General features: G+C 54.3%; 1 protein-coding gene across 4 annotated transcripts; it reads right to left on the reverse strand.

Moving 5' to 3' along the window:
- Positions 1-868: 868 nt before the first annotated feature.
- Positions 869-10604, reverse strand: PKDCC (protein kinase domain containing, cytoplasmic). Of its 4 annotated transcripts, none has more exons than XM_058551364.1 (7): positions 9939-10604; positions 5574-5696; positions 4667-4851; positions 3955-4034; positions 3591-3716; positions 1790-1963; positions 869-1570 (listed from the first exon to the last, which is right to left on the reverse strand). In XM_058551364.1, the coding sequence occupies exons 1-7, from the start codon at positions 10575-10577 to the stop codon at positions 1485-1487; spliced, it is 1413 nt and encodes a 470-aa protein (XP_058407347.1). In that variant the 5' UTR covers positions 10578-10604; the 3' UTR covers positions 869-1484. The 4 variants fall into 4 exon arrangements, with proteins under 4 accessions (XP_058407347.1, XP_058407345.1, XP_058407346.1 ...); XM_058551362.1 differs by having other exon boundaries at positions 4667-4938; positions 9939-10602; XM_058551363.1 differs by having other exon boundaries at positions 3591-3698; positions 4667-4938; positions 9939-10600.
- Positions 10605-19363: the final 8759 nt, after the last annotated feature.

Below are 19363 nucleotides of genomic sequence, written 5' to 3' on the forward strand. Positions count from 1 at the left end.
AAGCCCTCAAAGGTTTGTGCACTTTGAGAATATTCTAGAAACAGAATGGTGGACAGGAGAGATGTGAGATTTCAAGTTAGAAGGCTTGCATCCACGCTGGGGCTCTTTCTAAGAAGGCTTAGGTCTTCATTTTTGCTCTGGGCTTCCATACACTTGTGCCTTCCCCAGCTGGACCCTCCCTCCGAAAACCCAGGAAGAGGGGCTGGTCTTTCCACAGACCTTCCTTTCTCCCCACTTTCCCTATGTTCTTGCTCAGAGAAAGGCTCTGAAAAGTGCCCATTACCTTGTGGTGGGCAGTGGTGATGATGGCCAGGCCCAACCCTGTACAGAGGCAAAGCTGACCCAACTGGAGGTTGCTCGGGGTCGCCTGACATGGCTGACATCTCATCATTAGGACATTAGTCCTTCGGGTAAAGGCTTTGTATATAAGAAGCCAGTGTATGTCAAAACGTCTCCCCGGGGAAGGAGCCCCTCATGTCTTTTGTTGGGACATGGACGTGGAGGGCCAAGGAGGGAGGTGGGTACCACGGGAGCAGGACCTGAAAACACACTTTGTTGACTTCCGTGTTAGCCATGCAGATTTCACTCCTCCAAAGGTCATCCCCCATGACATGCCCCCCACCAAACACACACCCAAGACAAAACTGAGGACGAGTAAGTCAGCCCAAGAAACTGTGGCTTGGGAAGAGTCCTTGCCGTGAAACGTCATTTTATTGATTGATTTTTTTACAAAAATAAACATTTTAATGAACAAGAAGTACAAAAGCTTCTGGATATACAAACTCCAGGAGGGGGGAGAGGCTGGTTTTGGCTGCTTTGTGGCTTTCACTGAAAGCAAATGAGGCAGAAAGGCCCCGGCCCCGCCCCCGCCCCAGGTCCTGGCTCAAACTGCAACCTGCTCCTCGACCCACATCTTGGCTCATACCACGTGTGCTCCTCTGCCCCTGCCCCTGGGCTGGCCCGAGAGCGCCCTCCTTCCGGTGGCCAGAGCCAGCCTCCCCAGGTACAGGATGGCCTACATCCCGGAGAAGCATCTCCATCAAGTCTTCTGTCCAGACCTTGGCTGAGAGAGCACTTGTGACCGATTGTCCCCACGCAGCCCCTGCCAGGCTGTGGCATGTGCAGCAGCAGCAGCAGCAGGGGCTTTGGCTACATTCTCACACTACGAACACAGTGATGGGGCTGCCCACGGAAATGTCCAGTGAGGGGCAGAGGCCTCAATGGGAGACCAGCCTGAGTCTTGGTGGCAGCCCAGAGGGCTGGAGAGGCAGTCAGCCCCCAGGATTCCTGGCCCTGGAGCCAACAGTCCCATACCTAGACTGGTCAACTCACATTTTAACGTTTGGCATTATTGCACGTTGTCCTGGTCACCTCAGTCTGTCTGGGGTGTCAGCCTTGTCTGCAGTGCTGCGAGTACAAGTCACCCCCCCCCCACAGCAAGCCCAGCTGGCAGGGATGGTCAGCTGGTCAGCGGAGCCCTCAGGTCAGCCAGAGGCCCTCACATACGTGGTCTTGTTGGGATCAGGGACCACTTGGCTCCATCCTGTCTTGAAAAAGACCAGCTGCCGACCTGGGGGCAGAGGTGAGAGGTAATAGAACTGGATGTTTCTCTCCCTGCAGGCAGGCCCACTCTCCCTCATGCGACTGCCTTGAGGACACGTATACTTGTCTCATCATCTCAGCTCTCTTGTCTTATCATCTCTGGCTTCTGATGGGGGACCACTACCTGTCAATCTCTTCCAGGCAAGTCCAGTCACCTCTCTCAGGATGTCCTTTCCCACTGGCTCACCTGTCCAGGTGGTCTGGTTGGTGACCACAAAGGCTCGGCACTGGGCATGGCTCTCACAGACATCCATGGCCTCGGCCACGTTGAACACTGAAAGGAGGCAGCTTCCGTGGTGGTAAGACGGCCAGCAGCGGTAGTCTTCCTGGGGGATGGTGCTCTCTGGGAGGTGCTGGTACTCTGTGGGTTGGGGATGGAGTTCAAATGAGAACTCTGTGTGCCCAGGGGTGTAATTCATTTCCTAGGTGAAACCTGAAATCCAGCCCAGTCTCCCTAGTATGCAGATGAGGCCAGCTACCTCTGTGAAACTGGGCTGACCACTCAGTAAGGCCAAAGCTCAGATTTAGTTTTTGGGAGACACACATCTCTCAAATCTAAGGGCACACAGCATGTTCAGGCAGCACATGACAGCAGGCACATGCATGGCATAAATGGACACACAGAGCCACTGGCTGTCCAGGCTGGCTGCTGAGGTCAGGACACTGTAGACATTTAAGCTGGGCTTCTCAAACTTCAATGTGCATTGAAGTGCATGTGACTCTCCAGGAAATCTTGTTAAAATGCAGATTCCAATTTAGAAGGGCTAGGACGGGGCCTGGGAATCAGCATTTCTAGTTCTGCTGGTCTGCAGCGCTAACTTTGAGTGGCAAGAGTTTGGAGCACCCCTGGGTCCTACTTCCTCCTGGCCTTGGGGAGAGAGGTTAGGCAAGCTCCTCGGATAGGGAGGCAGTCAGGGATTTTTGAAGTTAAGAGGCATGCAAATGAATGGAAAACACAAAAATTACCATTTGGGAATCCACAACTTGAGTGTTTGGGGAGGAGGCTAGAGGAAGAATCTGAGATCTCCCCGTTACACAGAAAGAGCCCCCAGAGGCTCTGAAACCTCCTCAATCAGGAAGCTGCTCAGTGGCAGGCCTCCTGTTCACCCGAGTCTTTCCCGCTTCCTGGGGAGCCCCAGCTCTGGACTGATAATGCAGAAGCCCTGGGCCTCTGGCCACCCCGCCCTCCTGCCTCCTTCTACCAGGGACTAGACCAAAGTCCAGGACTGGCCGTGATTTATAGCCCCATAAACGGCGTCCTCAGGGACAGAGCCAGCCATTGTTCACCTCGTTAAACTTTATTTACAGGGCTAACGAGGGCTCCCCTACCCCTAAGACTGGCCAGAGCTCCTTGAATACGGAGGCTGCCCACCCCTCGCCCCCCTGCCAACCACGCTAAACCCCAGGGCCTCAGTGGAGGGACCACAGCCCATAAGCAGTAGCTAGAATTCTCCCCCTGCTCTGGGGCTTCTTGGCTGGCTTCGGTGTGGAGCCCCCCTCCACCTCCAGCTGCCCTCCTAGCCCCAGAAGGGTAGAGGAAGGAAAGAGAAGCAAACAAGTACTGTGTTCCAGCTGTGTAATAGGAACCAGGTTAATTGCTTTCACACACTTCACCTGGCATTTAATCCCCCATAAGAATTTTGTGAGGCAGGTAATATTGAACCCAATTCATAGATGAGCAAAGTGAGGCTTAGGGTGTAAGGAACTTGCTCAAAGTCACACACTCAATACGTAGAAGGGTTTGGAGCCACCCAGAGAAGAGGTGTTAGTGCCCACCCCCCCAGTTCAAGGCAGAATTATAGTTGTCCCCGCTCAGCTGGAGATGAGACCGCCAAGTGAAGGCTCATCAAGTTTAACCAGCGGTCTCTGCGTCACTCCAAGGGAGCCTTAGAGAGAGGATGAGCCGCTTAGCCCAATTAGGGTGATCACTCACTCTCCCACCTGCTCCCCACCTCCCCAGCCCCTGGATCCCAGCTGGGGCCACTCACCGGCTCTGCTGCCTACTGTGGAGTTCTGCAGATACTGCCCGCTCCGGTACAGGTGCAGCACCTTCTCCAGCTGTGCCAGGGTCTCATCCACCCCCCAGGTGAGCTCTCCTGCAGAGTGCGGTGTGGCTATGAGAGGGGACATGGGCTCCTACTCCTCCCTCAGGTAGACAGCCAGCTGCCTTTCCCTGTCTCCCCCCAGAAGCCTGGGCCCAGATGACAGGTGGACTGGAGGGGGGTTGCCACAGAATGCCACTTTGGGAAATGATGGTTTCTGGACCATGTGCTGTCCTGGGTCACTCTTGTCCCCACACCTCCTGGGGGAGGGGCAGGGCCATGGGAAGCAGCAGGGTCCTGGAGAGCTCACCTGTGGCGTTGACGATGCTGTCCAGCAGAGGCCGTAGTGAGGGTGGGGCACTGTGGGGCAGGAGGTATGTGAAGAAAAACCTGGGGCAGAGAGAAACCAGGGGCTCGATGGTCCAGCCTTTGGGTCCTTCCTCTACCCCAACTTGGGACAGAACCCCAGTCTGGCCAGGGAGCCTGGTCCCTCAGGCCTACCAATGAGGCATACCCCCAGAGCGTAGCAGGAGCTTACCCAGACTCAGGATAGAGGTCTGGGCACACACAAAGGTCACAACTAACTTCATACCAAACTGAAATCCCCATCTACCCCGAGGTCTCCCCACCTCTCAGACCCACATTATCCCCAGGCTGACCAGTGATAGAGCAGCCCCATAGCTGGGGCCCAATGAGGAGCTTCTAGAGGCGAAGGACCAGGGGAGGAAGGGGTAGTGCCGGTCCCACGGGCCCTAGGCTCTGACACTATTTTAAGAAGCCTCCAGCTGCCACCCCCCAACCTGGATTCTCCTTGGAGCTATTTTTAGTCTCATCCTCAGGAGCCTGCATGTTCCCTTCTTGACAGGGTGAAAGCCTTTCCCTGCCCCTGCCACTCCACTGGTCAAGGCTGAGTCTCCCTGCCCTGGTGGGCCTCCTGGACCCCCATGTTGGCTGTCTCCCTGCCACGTCCTTCTGGGCCCACCCTCCCTTGCCGGCCTTCCTGAGTGGAGGACGGAGGTCACCTGTAGGCATTGTAGAGGTTGCGCTTCTCATTCATGCCCTCGCACCAGCCCTGGGCCGAGCAGGGCAGGGTGAAGTTCCTGGCTGGAAACTCGAGTATGCAGTCGGCGCTGCTTGCACATGGTGTCTCCTCTACACGTGCGTCATCCAGATCCGTCACCTTCAGCTCCCCATCCACCAGCACAAACTGTCGGGGGCGGAAGTCCAGCAGAGTGACCGAGCCCAGTGGGGAGTGGGCCAGGTGGTGGAGGAGGCGGCCCAGGCTCAGGCAGATCTGAGGGGCAGACACAAGGCTGCTCACTGCTTCTCTCCTGGGGGGGTTACCCGGGGGTCTCCAGGGCTCCCTCCTTTGGGGCTGTGAACTCAGCTCGGGGTTGGCCTTTCTCTTAAAGGCCCCAGTGCTCACTAAGGGCTGAGGCCAGGGGCCTATAGAACAAGCCAGTGGTTTCCTATTAACCCTTGCCTGGGCTGACCCTGGAAGTAACACGGAGTGAGTGGAAGATGGGCAGCAGGGAAGTCTGGCAATAATGAATCTCCTCCCTGAAGGTGCATCTTGAGTGGGGTTTTAGTCCACTCTATGGAAATAGATGGAGGATCAAGATGACCTTAGGTCTTTTCTAGTCCTAGGACACTGGCCCTCCTGCAGCCAGGCTGAGGAGGGGGCGGTGGGGAGTGTGTGTGTGTGTGCGTGTGTGTGTGTCTGGGGAGCAGGAGCTCAGAAACCTAAGGACCCTCTGTGTCTTGCTTCTTTTTTTTAACCCTTTGGCTGATGGCCGAGTCAGCATTGCTCTGTCCTTCCCCCTCCTCCCTCAACTGAGGAGGAGTCGAAGCTGCTCTGGAGGGCTGGCCTTCTAAGGGAGAATCATCCTAGCAAAGAGCCCAGGGCCCCGGGCCCTCCTCCCTGCTCACTCGGAATCGATCCTCCCAGGAAGTCTGCAGCAGCTGGATCATTTCCACAGGGGCGCCCAGCTCCGTGATGGTCGTCAGGGTGTCCGGGATGTCCTCGCTGTCCTGGTAGCAGTAGCCATAGAGCTGGGGAAGGCCCAGGGTGGGTCATTAGGTCACAGGGTGGGGGTGGGGGCAGAGAAGGGCTGGGCTGTCAGCTGCCCCCTCCCTCTGCCTACTTGGCCATCCCTAGGCCTTTGCTTCAGCTCAGGCCAGAAGAGAAAAGCAGCATTGCCTGGGAAGCCTGCTCTCTGTCTCTCCAGCCCGAGTTCCTACTGACTATGTCAGCCCCTTACCTCTTGCCACTCAGGTAAATGGGCAGATCTGGCTACCATGTGTTAACCACGTGCCAGGCACTTTGTTAAATGCTTCACATGCATAACTCAATTCTTATAATAACCTTAAAGAGGTATAGTAAGTAATATTATTATCTCTAAATTACAGGTAAGGAAATCAGCTCAGAGAGGTTAAGTTACTTGCACAAGGTCACACAGCGAATTAGATGCAGAAGCTAGGATTCAAATTTATGTCCCTCTGATTCCACAGCCTGTTTTTTTCCAAGAATACCGTTTGCTAATTGGTATTAGCCAATTAGCCAGCAAACGGTTATTCTATTTCTTTCCCTGCTCCAATCCTTGTCTATTCCTCATAATTTCCACTTTCGGGCAGCTCAGTTTTTCTCTACTCAGGTCTTGTGGGAGGAAAAGCAAGCTCTCTCAGAATTAGTAACAAGCAAGGATAAGAACAAAGTATTTAAGGGGCACATCCTCAGGTGCTCCTTGCATACGTTGGTGTGTGGGGAGGGTCACATGCATCAGTGGTGGTGGTAGTCAGGGATGGTTCCAGCAAAGATTAGTTCTTTGGGGGCATGGTCACAAGGGGCTGCCCACTCCATATGATCTGGGGGAGGGGCTTGGTACAGCTCCGCTGGTTGGGGGCTTCTGGGAAGCACAGCCTGATTTTGTCACTAACACCTAAACCAGCATCCACAGAGAGCCCTGCTTCTCCCACCACACTGCACATCAGCTAGGGGTCAGATGGTGCTCAAAACAGCCAGCACCCTGTGGGGTAGGAACACAAAGGCAGAGTTGTCCAGGCTGGAGTAGGGAGAGGGGAGAGCTGCATGGGGGGCCAGGAGAGGGTGGGAGGGGGGCAAGCCCATGGGCTAGATGTCTCTGCATACTATCACCATTCATGCTATCATTCACACCCTTCGGAGCTCCACTGTGGGCCTCACATACCCCCTCCCATGCCAGGAGACCGCTTTCAGCTCCCCCTCCCTGGAGCCAGCTCCCCACTAGGCCTGCTGGTGTGAGGGAAGGCACGACTCAGTGTCCCCATTGGATCACTAGGGCTGCGACTTGGGGGCTAGGGGGGTAGTCCCAGGCGCCCTCTTCTTCCCTCTCTCTCCACCCTCCCCAGCCCCCCCACAGCCCAGGGAGGCCCCAGTCCCCGGTCGGGGGGGATAAAGGGGAGCAGCCCTAGGGCCTGGTTCTCATTTTCTTGCCCAGAGTCTGAGCCTTCGTGAGAAACTTCTGAAGGTTATTAAACACCCGGAGGTCGTTAAATGCGCTGTTAACGAGGTATTAATCAACACCCCTCAGGAAAAAATAAAAAGACACCATTAACTCCCCCAGGAAGCGTGAGGCTGAGCATTTCAGTCGCATCTTTTGTTCATTTGGGAGAAGAAATATACTCTAGCAGGGCCAGAATCTGAGCCCAAGTAGGCCTGGGGCGCCATCTGAGGCCTGAGACCTGGAGGGATGAGAGGTGGAGGGGAGGGAAGACCCTTGTGCCCTTTGACCCCGGGCTATAGTGGCATCTGTCATGTGAGGGAGTGTGTGTATGTGTCAGGGGTGAGTTGGGAGGGGTCACAGAAGATTGATAGATCTTGCCCAGGCAGTCCCCAGGGACCAGAGCAAGCGCTGGGAGGTGCCCAGTGGGACATGCTGTCCTGGGCATTTTCTATTAGAAGCCACAGCACTAACTTTGGGGCTGCCAGCGAGCAGGAGGGGGCCTTGGGAGGCCTGGGGGAGTGGGAACTCGAAGAAACTTTTTCTGGCTCCTCCCCAGTTCAGCAAACAGTCAAACGGTTTTGAAATTTTAAATGAATCTGAGGTATTCACATTACTTTTTACATTTAATTACAATTACATTTAATTAATTTTAATAATTAAAACAACATTATTTCTAGTTCCCCGCATACTGGCACTGAAGCCTCCTGAGCAAGAAAACCCTACTGCAGGCTTCCCTGGCAGCAGAGGTGGCATTGCTGAAGTCAGAGGGACACTGGCCTGGGGGTCGGGGGATAAATGGGGGAGGCCCACCCCCAAAGCAGTCCCTAAACTCACACTAAGGGACCCCTGCCTCCCCCTAATGGTAGCTTGTCACCTTTCCCTGACAGAAAGGACCTGGGACCGTCCCTACCTTATAACACCTGTGTCCTAGGGCAACTAACTTCAGTCTCTGTCCCTCTAAGAGTCACACAGGCAACCCCAGACAGACCCACTCTTGTTGTAGTGAGGGAATGGGCGAAAACCATTCAGTGGTAATTTTTTTCTTTGGCATCTTCAGCATTGGGCTGGGGGCCTGACATTAAAGTGGAGGACCATTCTGTGATATGTGTGGGGCGGTTAGCTAGATGCTTGTCAGAAAGTTCAGGTGGGGTAAGTGAGAGAGGGAGAAGTTCCTTAAGAGACAGGAAAGCACAGCAAACCTCAAACCTGTCCTAAGGGAGGGGGGTCTTGAGTAAATTAACTAACACTTAATGTTCTGCTAAGTCACTCAAGACCTTCTCCACTGCTTCAGAATCTCAGGGTTTCCAAAAAGTTCCCAAGAGCCCCTGGGAAGCAAAGAGAACAAGATCCTCCCAGTTAGAATGGCCACGTAACCAGCTGCTCACTCCCCGAAGCTCCAGACACAGTGTCAGCCATGCAACTAGGCATAACCACTTACAACTGCTGGCTCTGCCCGGCCTCCTGCAACCAGTTCAGGGCCTGGGACCCGGTCACAAGTGTCTGAGCAGGGCTGGGGTAGCCTGGGGACACGGGGAGCCAGCAGGAGTATAAATAGCTCTCTGGCCTATTCTCCTATTCTACAATGCCCACCCAGGCCGGGGGTCCATCTCACTCCTGAGGAAAGGAGGGAGGGATTCCTGGGTTTCTGGTCAGTTCTGCTGGTGCAGAAAGGTTAATCTGAGTGGGCTGGGAGGTGGAAGGTGTGGGCAAGGTTCCTCCGCTGGGCAGTCTGCACACACCCTATGTTCCCCAGGCCCAGAGCAGTCAGGGATTCCCCTCTCAGTCTGCTCAGACATGTGCAAGAGGAACGGTTTGTCTGATCCTACGGCCGAGTCAAGGACGGTGAGCTGCGGAAGAGGAGGAAGTGGGTGTGTTAGGGCAGTGCTGGGACTGTGAGAGGCCCACTCTCCTAGTCCAGCCTGGAGGGGACAAGGTGAGGTCTCATTTTCCTGCTGTGCCCCCAGTGAATGGGCGAGACAGAGTCCCATTTAGTAGGAACCTGGGCATCTGGCCTTCTCAACCTTCCAGCCTCTTGGCCACATTTGCTCAGATAATTGACATTCAGACCCCCAGGCCCTCAACCTGTCCCCTGAGCACCAAGCTAAGACCCTGGGGCTTCCCTAGTGGTTCAAGGGCCCACTTTAAGGCTTGGAGAACCCTGGGGTCAGTTCTGGGAAGGGCTGTGCATTTTCTGGCCGACTACACAATCCCCTCCAGTTCTTCCAGTGGCTTCTGGGTGGGGTAGGGGGTGGGGATATTCTCTGGGAATCAAGCCCGACACAGGGTGTCTTGCGAGTCCTTCCCACCTCCATTGCTGTCCCACCCCATCTTCAAAGCCAGACAAGGAACTGCTTGGAAGTTGAGAGAAGTGGGGTTCAGATTCCATCAAAAAATGGGACCCTATGACTGCAGTTGGGATCCTGACTCAGGGATGACATCTGTTCCGCGTCTTGGCGCGGGGTCATTTCCCCGGTGCTCAACACCCTAGCTTCAGCCAGAAGCAGTGTCCTAAGTACTAACGGACCCCCACCCTCACCCCGAGTTTTGGGACTCTCTGGCCTCTGCCTTCAAAGGATACGGCGTGGGAGCTGAGAAACTCTGGAGTCCCTTCGTCAAGGGAAGCCCACCCAGGAGCGAGAGGGAGGGTGCTGTAGTGGGAAGCGGCCATGGTCTGCGTTCTGCCCCTAGCTTAACTTGGGCACAGTCACTGGGGCTCCGTTTCTTTATAAGACCAAGGGTTCTCTTCCAGCCAGACTGACCGGGCCTGGGCACGTCCAGCCAGTACTCTCACCCCGCACCCCCACCCTCGTACCTGCAGCACGTTGGGGTGCCGCAGCCGTTCCAGCAGCACCATCTCCTTGAGCAGCTTGTGGGCCGCCAGCCGATAGCAGCCCCTCCGCGCCCCGAACTCGCGCACGCAGCTGCCCAGATCGTGGCCGCTGAAGTCCACCGCCTTGAGCGCCACCGCGGCGCCGCCGGGCAGGCGGACCCGGTACACGGCCTTGGTGTAGCCAGAGCCCACGTACTGTGCGCCGGTCACGTTGCGGAGCGCGGCGCAGCCCAGGCGCGGGCCCAGGCCAGGGGAGCCCGGGCCGGGAGCCGGGGGCCAGCTCGGAGCGCCGTCGGGCAGGGGCCGGGCCCGCGGGGGCCGGGGACGCTGCAGGCCCGGCCCGCCCGGAGCCAGGTCCATCAGGCGCCGCCGCTCCGGCCGGCCGGCCCCGGGCGCGGGGCCCCCCCGGGAATAGCGCTGCACCTCCTCGTAGCGCGCTCGGATCTGCCGGGCCAGCTCCCCGCGGTCCCCGCGACGGCCCGGGCCCGGGGCTGGGGAGGGCCCGGGGGACTGGCCTGGCCGCGGAGGCTCCGAGCCCGGTGCGAAGAGCACGTTGAGGACGGAGCCCAGCAGGAAGGAGGCGCAGAAACCCGCGGCCACCGCCGCTCGCCGGCGCCGCATCGCTCCCCTCCCCCCGGCCGGCCGGCCCCGCGCGGCTCCCCGGCCCCGGCCCCGGCCCCCGGAGGCTCAGGCTCCGAAGCGGCTCCGCTCTGCGCCCCGCCGGCCCCCTGCCCAGCCCGCGCGCATGGCCCCGGCGGCCCCGACCCCGGCCCCGGCCCCGGCCCCTCGCGGGCGGCACATCGGCCTGACACTTGCCTCCCTCGCGCCCTGCCCCCGCCGCTTATAAGGCCTGGAGCCGCCCCCGCTCCCGCCCCCTTCGCCTCCGCCTCCCAGCTCCCGGCCCGAGCCCGTCCTCGGCGCCGCCCCCTCCGGCCGCCGGCCCGGCCTTCCCCGCTGACTGACAGCGGGACCTCCTCCCGCGGCCGTCCGGGCCTGGGAAGCAGCGCGGAGGCGGCTCCGGCCCTGCCCAGCCCGCGGCCCCCAGAACTCCGGCCCGGGAGAGGGGGAGGGGGCGGCGGCGGCCCCGCGAGGGCGGATAACGGGGCTTGGGCTGCCGGATAACGGGACCGGGAGGCGGACCACGGAGCCAGCCGGGCGGGGTGGGGGAGAAGAGAAAGGGGCGAGGCCGGCGCGTAACGGGCTCCGGAGGGACGAGCAGCTGGGTCCGGGGTGCTGGGATCCGTGTGATCCCGGAGCGCCCTCCCTGGGAGCCGTGGCCTCGGGGCGGGCTGGGCGCAGGAAAGGCGCGTGGGTCCCGCCTCCGGCGGGTGGGGCTGGGGGTGGCGGCTCCTCGCCCAGTCCCTGATTCCGGGGCGAAGAGGGGGTGGCGGTGTGGGGAGGCGGACGCAGAGGCTGGCACCTGCGAGCGCGCGTGGGACGGGAACTCTGGGATCAGAGGAATAATCACGAGGTATTCGGAGATGCCCTGTTCAACCTCCTCCACCAGGTCTTTCTGATTTCTGATTTTCCTTGTCCCTGACGCCTCAAATCTAACCCCTCCACCCGGGGTCCCCGCAGTCACACTCAGTCAGCAGCAGATCGCGAACCATATGCATGCTAGTAGTTTGTGCAAAGAGTGCATTTGTCCCCACGGACGCGCGTGGTCCAGACTGTCTGTGGAGTGTGTGCCTTGGTGTGTCTGAAGGGTCCACCGTGTCCGAGGAAGGAAATGTATATCGTGCGTGAAAGTTGGTGCAGACTCCACCAGAACTTCTGGTCCCTCCTTCTCCCTCCCTGATTGCATCATTAGTGTTAATTGAGGGGCTTTCACACGCCAGTGCATTAGCTGTTTGGAGTGAGCTCCCCCCTCCTGGGAGAGATAAGCCGCTGGCCCTCCCCCTCCCAGCACTCCACTTCCCCACCGCCCTGGAACTGTCCACCGAGATCCTCTCACCTTGCTGGGCACCTTTCTGCCTCCCTCTGGCCCTGGACTGGTTAATCTCTTTCCTCCTCGCTGTGTCAGAGATTAGCTGGAGAGGAGTCAGGGAGGAAGGGGAGAGCCCAGAGCCTCTTTTCTGAGGGGGTGTCCAGGAAGGGGAGATTTTCCTGCAGGAGACTGAAGAGGTCTGGCGTTCTACAGAATTCAAAGTCACTGTGATGAGAGAGGGGCCAGGAATCTCTGCCAGGTTCTTTTGGACATGGAAGGGCAGAGGAGAGGACTGAGTCCTTGCTCTCCAGCCTGTGATCTCACTGAGGCAGGGGCATCCAGCCCTGACTCCTGGGGTCCCCTAAGACTCAGAGAGTTGGGGCCCAGTCTAACTTAGCAGAGTGAGAGAAGCCACAATTCTCCTGAGAACCTTGGGTTTGATGGAATTTGGTCTGGTCCTGTTTAGCTGCTCTAGTCTGCACTGGCCCTTGGCTGCTGGGTGTGGGGGGAAGTCTCTGAGCAGATGCCCTCCCCAGCCCTCACACCAGATGTCTTTGGTCTAATTAACTGTGCTGGGAAAACCAACCTGGGTTTGTAAACAGAGCTACTGGCTAAAGTCAACAGGGAGCAGCAGCAAACAGCAAACATTCCCCTCACACTCAGCCTCAGCCCAATCCAGCCCCCTGGGGAAGAAGGGAGCCTTGCCGCTCCTGAGGCCCCCTGGCCCACAGCTGAGTCAGGGAAAGCCTCTCTGCCTCTGTGACCCCAATATGGCTGTTTCCTTACCAGTTCTGGAGGCTCCTCTGCTGGGGAGAAACAGGGATTCTGGGAGGAACAGAGTTGCCATCCCTAGATAGGCTCTGCCCCCCTTCCAGTGATTTCCTCATATCTACCCAGCCAAAATTCCTGATCCATAAGGAAGCCATTGTGGGGGGAATATTCCTTAAAGACCTTTCTTTGGGGCTGCTCTGCTCTAGGGTCTTGGAGAAGCTGCTAAGGTAGGACTTGGCATTGTGGGTCTGTAACTCAGAGTTGGTGAATATAACGCGAACATTGTTAAGTTCGTTACACATCATGTAGGTATTATAATAACATGTTCTGAAATTAGATAATTATTCCTGTGATATCTTTGCCAAGCTTTGGTGTTTCTGTTATGGTTTGAAAGTTCAATGCACACAGGGGCCTGAGAAACAGGCACAAATATACGTACAACGCATACATACAAGCCCACAGAGCAGTAGCCTCACACATAGAAACAAAGGCATTTCAACTCTCTCCTTCTCACACTCACTCAGTCTCCCTCACCAGCTCTCAGACACACAGACATATACAATCTTTGATGGAAATAGGTTTTTGGCCTCTGAAAAAAAGAGATTGAATTTTTTAAACAGATTCGAGTTTCTGAATTGGCAGTTCTTAACCAAATTTTGCTACTTTGCTTTTTTTTTTTTGCCACCCAGGGAGAGGAATCATCATTTCAAAGAATTGAAAAAGACACAAAATGCTGCTTAAGGCTCCAGATCTACAGCCTGCCCACCCAGCCTGCCCTCAGACCTGGCAGGGCCTCCCAGGCTAGAGTCTTCAGGCCGGTGTCCAGCTCAGAGCGTTGAGTGCCATCTTCACAAGGAGAGTCCTCCAGCTATCACTCAGGGCCACAGCAGCCCTCAGACCAGAGTGCCTGCTACTGCGAAGGCTCAGTGCTGCAGACACACCATGTTTTCCTATCCTCCCTCTGCCTGCCACAGCTCCCCCCAAAAACACTAGCTTGGATAGCAATCCTTAGGAAGGAGGCAGATGGCCCAGACTCCAAAATGCAAAATTTCTTTGGAAATGTCTTTTAGATACCCTCTTTCTGCATGTTTTGTCAGATCATCCTTGGCTGCCAGGATTGTAATACCAACCTCTCAGTAGCCCTCTTTATTGTCTACCTTTTCCCTCCAGTCCAGGTCTCACACACCTCTTTTGGAGTATTACTTCCCTGCTCAAAAACCTGGAGGCTAAACTGAACTGGGCATTCAGGTCTCCATGAGCTGACCCCTGCCCTCCACCTAGCTCTGTTCTCCCTTTTCATTTCCCTGCACAGAGTCAGACTCGGCCAACCTGGTGCCTGCGCCATCTCTTGGCTTGCAGCCCTCCCGGTTGCTCCTTCCTGAAATGCCCTCTTCTGGCCTTTCCACTTAATCTTTGCTGGCTGGTTCTTCAAGGTCTCCCAGAAAGCAGTGAGTCACAGCAGCGCTTCTCCCACTGGGGTACGTGGGTCCTTGGGATCTTGAAGGTATATTCTCCGAGTTCTGTGGATTTATTTCCTTTAAAAAGAAATGTACAAAATACATTTCTCAGGTCCTGGAAACCTTGATGTAGAGTAAAGAGCTTGGGACTTAGAGTCAGAGAAACCTGGGTTCCTATCTCATTAGCTGAGTTACTTTGGGCAAGTTAGTCAACCTGTCTGTGTATTAGTTTTCTCATTAAGAAAATGGGAGATAATAATAGTACCTACCGCATAAAGTTGTTGAGTGAATGTAATGCAAAGACATATAAAGTGCCTGGCACAGGATGAGACCTCAGTATGTATAATCTATGGCTAGTATTAATCATGTTAAACAAATAAACATCTGTGACAACATTATAGACAACTTGGTTGGATGTAACTCTGCCTAGAGGCAGAAATGACTTCAACTACTTTCCATCCTTGTTTCCACTGAAATCTCTCAGCCTCCTGGGCTTTCTATGTGCCTGGAATTTTTACTTTTTCCCAAATCAGCAAACCAGTGGTCGATCAGAAGAGGCCTCACTGCCTCCCCCACCCAGCAGTGAGCTGTGGAGGGAAGACCATGAATCAGGGCCTGATTCCTGATGCCACAGTGGCCTAGAGCAGGGAGGGCCTCAGCTCTGTGGTCCCTGGGGCAAGGAGCTGGGGGAGGGGATGGATTCAGAAAAGGAGGGGGGAGGGAAAGGGGTGGAGCCAGGCAGCCTACTCCCCCACCCCCACTTCCCTCAGGTAGGAAGTGAAGCTGACGTTTCCAAAATATAAAAAACAGATGATGAAGGTCAGGTTTCCTACACACTGGAGAGCGGGAGCCTGAAGGCAGAGTCCCCAAGAAATTGTCTGTGACAGAGATGGGGGGCAGAGGGAGAACGAGAGAGGAGACAACGATAGACAAATATCAGAAACATGGAGATGGAGACAAAAACCCTGACTCCTGAGAAGGGTAGTTAGACAAAGAAAGACAGAAAGCTGTGGCTCAGGAGAGATCTTTCCACCCGTTTCTGGAAAAGAGCTTAGTTCCTCTCCGTGGGTCTCAAGATGGGAACATGAGCCATTTTGGCTCCACAACCCTGTCAGAGGGTGAGGCCTTCCAGGACTCCAGAAACCAAAAGGTTCTGTGGGATTTCAGAGCCCTCACTGCCCCGGCTGGTCTCTCTGTCTGTCTGGGCCTCCAGGTCTGTGGTCCAGAGTGTCCCTCTCAGTGTCCCTCCCTGGGCCCGGCTCTCTCTTCCTCCCTCCTCCTTCCTGCTCAGCTTCACCCACCAGCCCAGAGAGATGCTCTATGATAGCTCTCTTTCTCTCTCTTTCCTGGGTGCCTGAGACATGTGTCTTCCTCCTTGACTGTTTCCTTTGATTGGAGGAGTGGGGGGTTGCTGGTTCTGAGGACAGAGAAGGCTGCGAGATACCTGTTTAGAGGGGAAAAGAGCAAGGGGGCTGCCTTGGCATTGGACCCAGACCAGAATCAAGACTTGGTCTTGAAGAACCTTTATAGGAGGGAGAACAGTGAGGACTGAACCCCAAGGCCTCTGTTCCACGGGCGGATGGAGAGGCAGGTAGAGGGATGGAGAGCTGGCTATTGGATCAATGGGTGATGGATGGTTTCTGGCGGCAGGAGGTGGTGGAGGGGAGGCCTTTGCCTTTGTCTGGAGGACTTTGCATGGGAGAGGGATGGGAATGGGAGCATAGGGGCCTGGTGATTGGATTTAACACATCATACCTTCCCTGACCAAGCCAAATGCGCCTGAGTCAACGGTGCAACTTTTCTTCTAGGCTATGGTCAAATAGAAAGAAACAGTTCTTTTCAAGCAGCCTCAGGGCTGTGGTTTGGAAAGTGGAGAGAAAAGAGGAAGAAAGAGAGACTGTTGAGTTTGCACATCTGGTTCTGGACCTGTAGAAGGCTGACAATTGTCTCCCTATTCCCTGGTTGCCCCAGGAGGCTGGCCCGGACCCAGGCCCAGGAGGAAGCCTGCTCCTTACAGTTAAGGAGGTCTTGGCCCTGCCTCTGCCCTCAGGAGCTTACAGTGTAATTGGGAATATTCACCCCAAACCGTCAGGGACTAATACAAAGGAGATTGTGGAGGATCTGGGGGATGGGGTGGGCAGACAGGAAAGAGCTGGCCCCTACCTGCAACCCTGATGGAGAACTATCGTGTACTGAAAGCCTGCTGTGTGCCAGGAACTGTCTAACCTCTTGACACATACTGTGAAGTCAGTATTATTACACCCATTTTACAGATGAGGGAATTGAGGCTCATGAGATTAAGGAATCTGTTGAATGTCACACAAATGGTAAGTGGCAGAGCAGACCACCATGAAATCAGGAAGCAGCGACGCAGGCCCTGATTCAGATGTTCTCTCAGCTCTTTGTTGGTCTGGGAAAAAAAAAAATTCCAGTCAAAGGGAGAGGCAGAGAGGCAAATAAATGCCACCAGTGGGAACCAAGATGGAAGTGCATTAAGGTTATTTTTGCCTCCAAGTAACAAAGTTTGGTCATAAAGATTTATTATTTTATTGTTCTTGTTAATGCTAATGATAGAGCACACTTATTAAATGCCTTTCATCATCATTTAATCCACTTAATACCTCTAGGAGTTAAATACTATTATTATCTCCAATTTTCAAGATGAGAAAATTGACATAGAGAGAGGTTAGGTCAGTGGTGGCAGAGCTGGGGTTTGGACACAGATGCCTCTGACTGCAGACTGTGCTCTTCTGTCTTCTGTCCTACTGCCTGTAGTTTAGTTCATGGGCTGGGCTGGGCTGATTTCAGCTATAAAAACCCCAGGGTCAGTCTTTCCAAGCCCAGCACTGCAGTCTTGCTTCAAAGTTGGGTGTCTGATGATGTTTGAGCCTTTAAAGGAGAGAGGCAGGACCTGCTGGGGCAGGCGGCAGTGGGGAGAAGACGACGACACAGAAAGAGGACGTTGAGGAGAAACCCCCCACCTCTCCCTCTCCCCACCCGCCATAGGGAAAACCACAGACTCAGGAGCTGAGACTAAAGCCCTAGGAAGTGCTTTTCAGAGACCCTGGCAGACCCTGTAAATCAGTCCCTCTTTCCCCTTCCTTGTGGGGGAGAGGGAACAAATCAGGAGTGATGGTTTACAAAGGGTTAATGAGACTCTGAGAGTCTGCATGGAATTAAAATAATTATTTGAAAAATGCCAAAAAGTACAAAAAAGGAAGTAAAAATTACACAAAATCCCTCCATTAAAAGAGATTATATATCATAAGATGTGAAAGCCCCCTTGCCTGCCCTCCAACCCCACCTGCAGAGGTAACCTCTGTGAAAGATGTAGTGTGTAAAGGCTCCCTAAGATGCCCCATGCATTCATCATTTCCTTCTCCCCACGGGCTTCCCTTGGTGACTGTCTCATTTCTGTACCAGCAGGCACAAGACACCTCAAGGTCTCTTTGATGCTTTCAAACTCATTCAAGTCCTGTGCTTTTTAAAAAATGTCTCTTGGATTTGCTCCTTTATTTCCTCACTTCCCTCCTCCCCAGTCCAGGCTCTTCCTCTCACGTCTGGTTTGTTGATTGGGTCCCTTGATGCTCTTCTCCCATCTCAAAGCATGTGTGGGCACCAGATTCATCTGCCAAGAACACTGCTTCCAGCACATCATTTTCCTGTTCTAAAATCATTGATGATTCCTCATCATTTGGCCAATAATTTATCGTGGCATTTAAAGTTGGTGGCAACCTACCTCATCCATTGTCGTATCTGCAACAACTACCTGACTCCGTGTTGCAGCCTGGCTGGTTGGTTCACCAATTTTAGAGCATACTCTGCCGTTTCTGCCTGACGACACCCTTTCCTGAACTATACAAAGCTTGCCCATCCTTTAAGGCCCATCTCAAGGCTTTCTTTTTCCAGAAAGCCTTCCCTGACTGCTTTAGTTCACATCCACTTCTCATTCCCCAGATGTCAGCACACAAGGAGGCTGTACCTCATGGTTCAGAGAGTCCCGTGTTTGGAAGAGACCTTGGGTATGACTGTAGAATAGTAATTCCCAACATGGATCCCAAAGATCTCCAGGAGTCTGCAAACGTACTGGGGAGGGGGGAGCTATTGTCAATAGTTCAGAAAGCCTGTAGGAAATTATACATATTTTCATGATAAGTTTGCCCAGTCAAGGGAAACATTGACTTTCTTTGCTTGTGGCCAGAATTACATAACGAACTGGGGGTCTTGTGCTAATGAATGAGATAGGTTGTTCATTAAGAAAAAGGTGGGAAAATTGTGTTATGTAAATGTAGCCTGGTAGGCAGACTCTAAAAAATTTGGGGTTTGTGGGGCAGCAGGATGAATAAAAGGGGTCCTTCCTGGTGAAAAAGTTGGAGTCACTGATCTTGCCCAATCTCTTCACCAAAGTAGGCCTCCTCCCTGACATTCGAATGGCCCGGTCATCCCCCACTTCCTGCCCCCGTGATGAACAAGTTCACTTTCTTACAGGTAAGCCAAGACATTATTTGATTGTAGTAAATCTGAACCATCTTCCTCAGGACAAGTATTTGAAGATAACTTAAAACCTTCATTGGCTTCCAGTTTCCTAGAGGCCAAAGACAAACCTTCTTCTGTGTTCTCTGAGGTCCCACATACTATAGCCTTGTCCACCTCTCCCACTTCACCCTTAACTATGCCTTGTCCACCATCTCTGCTCTAGACCCACTTACCCTCCCCTGCTCCTAATTTTCACCTTGCTCTCTCCCTGCACTTACTGTTCCCTCTGTTTGGAACACTCTTGTCTCCCGTCTTTGCTTAGTTACTCCACTCATCCTTAGAGCTCAGCTCCTAAGACACCTCCTCAAGGGCGCCCTCCCTGATCACCCCCAGTATGGGTTCTTGTAGCCCTATCTATTGAAACACTCTTGTAATTTCTCTCATTTGTGTCATTTGATTGAAGTCTGTCTACTCAGGACTATATACCCCATGAAAGCGGGGCCTTGTCTGATTTCTGCTCCTGATATATCCCCATCACCTAGCATGGTGCCAAGTCCTATAGGCAATTAGTTAAATATTGACTAATATTGTTACAGTTATGCGTGACTTAACGATGGGAATATGTTCTGAGAAATGTGTGGTTAGGCGATTTTATCGTTGTGCAAACATCATAGAGTGTACTTACACAAACCTAGATGGAGTAGCCTACTACACACCTAGGCTATATGGTACTAACCTTATGGGACCATGGTCGTATATGTGGTCTGTCATTGACC

This window comes from Diceros bicornis, chromosome 12 (assembly GCF_020826845.1).
Source record: "Diceros bicornis minor isolate mBicDic1 chromosome 12, mDicBic1.mat.cur, whole genome shotgun sequence".
Lineage (NCBI taxonomy): Eukaryota > Metazoa > Chordata > Mammalia > Perissodactyla > Rhinocerotidae > Diceros > Diceros bicornis.